At 35.6% G+C, this 4442-nt stretch overlaps 1 protein-coding gene across 1 annotated transcript in view; it reads right to left on the reverse strand.

Annotated features, from left to right (window-relative positions):
- Positions 1 to 3816, reverse strand: part of LOC132163736 (linoleate 13S-lipoxygenase 2-1, chloroplastic-like) — a 13362-nt gene extending 9546 nt beyond the window's left edge. Inside the window, exons 1-5 of the mRNA XM_059574103.1 lie at positions 3436 to 3816; positions 2840 to 3108; positions 2441 to 2678; positions 883 to 1212; positions 682 to 767 (exon numbers count right to left, since the gene is read on the reverse strand). Of these exons, the coding sequence (XP_059430086.1) occupies positions 682 to 767; positions 883 to 1212; positions 2441 to 2678; positions 2840 to 3108; positions 3436 to 3796 (1284 nt within the window). The 5' untranslated portion in view covers positions 3797 to 3816. The remainder of the gene's footprint in view (positions 1 to 681; positions 768 to 882; positions 1213 to 2440; positions 2679 to 2839; positions 3109 to 3435) is intronic.
- Between the last annotated feature and the right edge of the window lie 626 nt (positions 3817 to 4442).

Consider the following 4442-nt stretch of genomic DNA (forward strand, 5'->3'; position numbering starts at 1 on the left):
TTGGGTTGGGTGGTGAAGTAATTTTGAAGCCCAAAACGGTGGAGTTTTGGAGTCCAAAACGACGGAGTTTTGGAGTCCAAAACGACGTAGTTTTGGTTGAGGGTAAAACGGGTATAAAACATCCAAAACGACGTAGTTTAATGTTAAAAGGGTCCAAAGTGAGAAAACCAAAGTTCAGGAGGCCTAAGTGAGAGTTTTGGAAATTCAGGGGGGGCTTTTCAAATCGGCTTGAAGTTCAGGGGGATTTTCTGAAATTTCCCTAAACTTATATAGTACTAGTACTCTTAGCAACACTATTGGTGAAGCGACTAACTAATTAAATTAAGGGTTAAATACTCCATACCCCCCTAGGGTTTCTCAATTTTATTTTTTTCTCCCTATGGTTTCATTTTTATCACAGGAGGTCTTTGTGGTTTTGATAAGTAACCAAATTAGTCAATCCGTTAGTTGACCATTAGGACTGACACGTGGACCAATTAGACGTTGACAAGTGGCACAAATTTAATTTTTTTTTTTAATTAAAAAAAATAATAATAAAAAAAATGTATATTTTTTAAAAAAAAAAAAAAAGAAACGGAAAAAATTGGGGGTGACTCTTGGCCATTCGAGCCACTCCCTTTGGCCATGGGGGTGGCCTGAAAATTTTAATACTCTTCGACTTTCTTATCTTAAAAATCATACCGTGACCAACTGTATGCTATAGGGGTTGACACCGGCAAGAGTTTGCCTAGCAAATTCCTCATCCCTAAACCAAAAGAATTTGTCTCCTGCATGTTCAAAAACACTACCATTTAGAGATCAAAGAGGCATATATATATATATATATATATAGATGATTAATTAAGGACAAATTGTTTAATGCATGATGTGTTGTTTTCTCACTGTCCATTGTGTCGGTGGTCTCAAACCGCAGCACATCTTCTCCTGTATTAGCGATGGCCTTGACCAGCCTGGGCAGGAGGGTGCTGAGGAACCCTTTCTTCTGGTTTTCAAAGGGAGGCAGGTTAACACCCTCGTTGAAAAGAGAATCTATGGCGGTGAAGTTGGGGAATCCAAGCTCGGAGTCAAAGATTGCCGTCTCTAAGGAAGGTACCAGCGCATGCAGCACTGAGTATATTGCCTTGGCTGAGAACGTTAGCCTCTTTTCTTCCGAGAAGCTTTCGTCACGAGGAACATAGGTGCTGCCGCTGCTCCTTTTCTCCGACAATGGATCTGCATGTGTACAAATTAATCAATTGTTAATTTGCTGATCAAAATAAAAAATGTTTTCTTCCAATTAATAAACACGTACGTTTGGCAAGTTGCCTTCGTGAACAACTTTTAGAAAACAAATAATGGAAATTGTCCCATATCCCTTAAGTTTTGATCCCGTGATAGATGGATAAGATTCTAATTTTGATAATTAAAATTTTGAGTTTTGGTCATATTTTCCGTCTAATTTTTTATGAAAGAAGTATCAATTGTCCATTTTTCACGCAATTCAATAAAAATTTCCCATGTGGCCTGTGGGTATCGCATATGCATCCTCGTCCCACAATCTATTAAGGGTGAACATGTGGGAATTAGTAAAATTCACTTACCGCTTCCGCTAAGCGCCTAGATGGTTAAGTGAGAGTTAGCGGTTAGTAGAGTTACTAACCATTAACCGCTTTTTAGAAGAAAAAAAAACAAACCAAAGCGATGTTGTTTTTACAATAATATCATACCACATACTGTATCGTTTCTATAATTTTCTATATTTGTATATATATTTAAAATTTTAAACATAAAAATGACACTGTTTCATATATATATATATATATGCGATTCGCAGACAATTAATAATCGCCCACCTTTTTACCCATACTATTTTCCCTCCACCCTTGAAGAGGGTGGTAGAGGTGATGAAGTTACGCTCCCCTTGCCTTCAAATTTTTTATTTTTATTTTTTAAATTTTATTTTATTTTTTTCATTAAATTTTTAAAAAATCATTATTAAATTTTGAATTGTAGAATATATATTTTAAAATGTGAGAGCAAATATATATATATATATATATATACCATTTCTCTTTTTCTAAACAAGGACCAAGGGCCCCTAGTGGCTAGTACAACCCTATCATTTTCGACCCGTTTTGGGTAAAATATTTCATTACACACAAAAGTCAATACTCCACAGAAAGAAAACAAAAGACAACCACTAAAAAACAAATTCAACTAATTAACATGATAGGGTTGTACGGCAAATGCTTGTTTGCATTCTCTCACCCATCTCCCCCACCATCTCCTCTCTCTTGTAGCAAATCTCGGGTTGTACATATATATTCAACGTCCAATACGAGGAGATAATGGAAATTAATATGGAAGTCCATTATTCCATGTTCGTGTGTGGGCCGGGTTAATTTTCAAAAAACCAAAAAACAAAAAGAAAAAGGAAAAGTGCAATATATATATATGGCACCTGTGTCACAGCGTGGGCGTCCAGTCCTGCAACGTCTAGGATAAGGGTATTGTTTGCCACCGAGTACTGGTCTTTTAAGATCTTCATTAGTGTCAGGATCTCCTAGATCGTTGTACACATCGTAATCGTACACCCTCTCAAAGCTCTTGTGTTCTCCTTGTCCATTGCCTCTCAAAATCTTAAGCTCTTCTTCTCTTAGCCTCCTCAGCCCACTTGGTGTCTTGGATGGCAAGTATGACTGCTTGCTCCAAATTGAAAGAAAAAAAAAATCTATATATATATATATTATATGTACTTACATATTCATGTATGCATGCATAAGTATATATGTATGTGTAATTGTCAGGAAATAGAAATTAAACATGCAAATTAATGGAAGCTTCAAGGAGCTAGGCTGACCTTGTTTGCGAAGAACACCCTCTTCTGGGGATTGTCATTCTTTGAATGAACCCATGAATTACAGTTGATATGAAGGGGGCCATAAGGGAAGCCATTGAGGATAATATCCTTGAAGAACATCTCCTCTTGGTGTCCATTCTCCACTAAAATGGCCCCAACCTCCCCAAAATCTTCTGGAATTTCAAAACTTGACTCGTATTTCACTTCGTCCTCCTCTTTGCTCGTCCATTGTGCGTACCCTTTAATTGTCTCCTTCTCTAGTCCCGTCCCTTCAAAATACACAAATATATTACATACATATTATAACTTAAAATTTAGAGAAGAGAAATCAAAACAAAGAAGAAAGAAAGACTAAGAGAATTAAGTGGTTCAGCTATGCCGTATATCTATACATCAAAGGCTATATTTTTTCTTGATATTTTTGATTGTATACAATAGTTATGAACGTTATAAATATTTTTTACTTTTACATTAACAATAATAAAATTAATTTTTATTTGTAACTCTTGTCTCAATAATACAGATTTACAGAAATTAATTATTAAAAAAAAAAAATTGTGGGGGTATACTACTTTTGATCTTGAAGTAGTACTTACTAGTATCAAGCTCGGAGCTAACAAGCTCCAAGTGGAGTGTTTTACCAAGTAAATGTTTGATATCATCTAGCCCTCGATCTAATCCAAGGTTTGAGAGGAAGCCACCAACGGTAAGTTTCACAGTGACAATGGCTTCAACAGAAGTGGGCTTCTCGTTCTCGGTAGTGCTTGCCACAGCTTTTATGTTAACGTTGGTGGTAGGGATGAAGCCGACTCGAACATTTTTCTTCTTTTTCTGGAATGAGTGCCTTGAGATGATTGGAAGTGAAGCAATATTGCCATCACCATGGATGAAGGGCTTGTGCAATAGGAAGGGGGTTTTGGTGGAGTGCGAGAGTTGAGTTATCTGTGGTTTCATCATCTTTTTGGTTAACTTTTTGGGAGAGATATATATATACTTGAGTTGTGGAAATACAGCAGCTCTTATTAGGGTTTATATAATAGTTATAATGCTAGCTTCTTTATTTTATTGCACGTACCTTTATTGATCAAAAGGACATGGAGAAATATGAGCTTGATATTCATATAATACTCCTCGGCTCTTGCTAATCGTTTGCACGTTACCTCCAAATAAATAAATAAATAAATATACACTTGATTTATTTTATTTATTTTTTGTTTCTTTTGCTTGAAACATCCAACATCATTTAATGATTGGCATCGTAGTACTCCGAGATATATCACATATATTCACACGTTTAAAAAAAAAAAAAAGAGAATTTTTTTCTTCTTCGAATAATTAGAAGAAAAAAAAAATGTATATATGAATTATTAAGAAAGAGAAAACGTGATAGTATCAAATTCTAGTTAGTACGTGGCGAGTGTAGAGCGATTATTCATTCCTTCACCTCATTGTCTTGTCGTTTTTGTTAACCAATTATCGAGCTGGTGACAAATGAAAATTAACTTTATTTGATATGCCTAAACCATTAAGGGAAATATTATCCTAGCCTGCACCAAGATGGAAACGATTGCAACCAGCTCATGCATGCGTCGTAATTGCGTAT

The sequence above is a fragment of the Corylus avellana genome, chromosome ca10, assembly GCF_901000735.1.
Source record: "Corylus avellana chromosome ca10, CavTom2PMs-1.0".
Taxonomy (NCBI): Eukaryota; Viridiplantae; Streptophyta; class Magnoliopsida; order Fagales; family Betulaceae; genus Corylus; species Corylus avellana.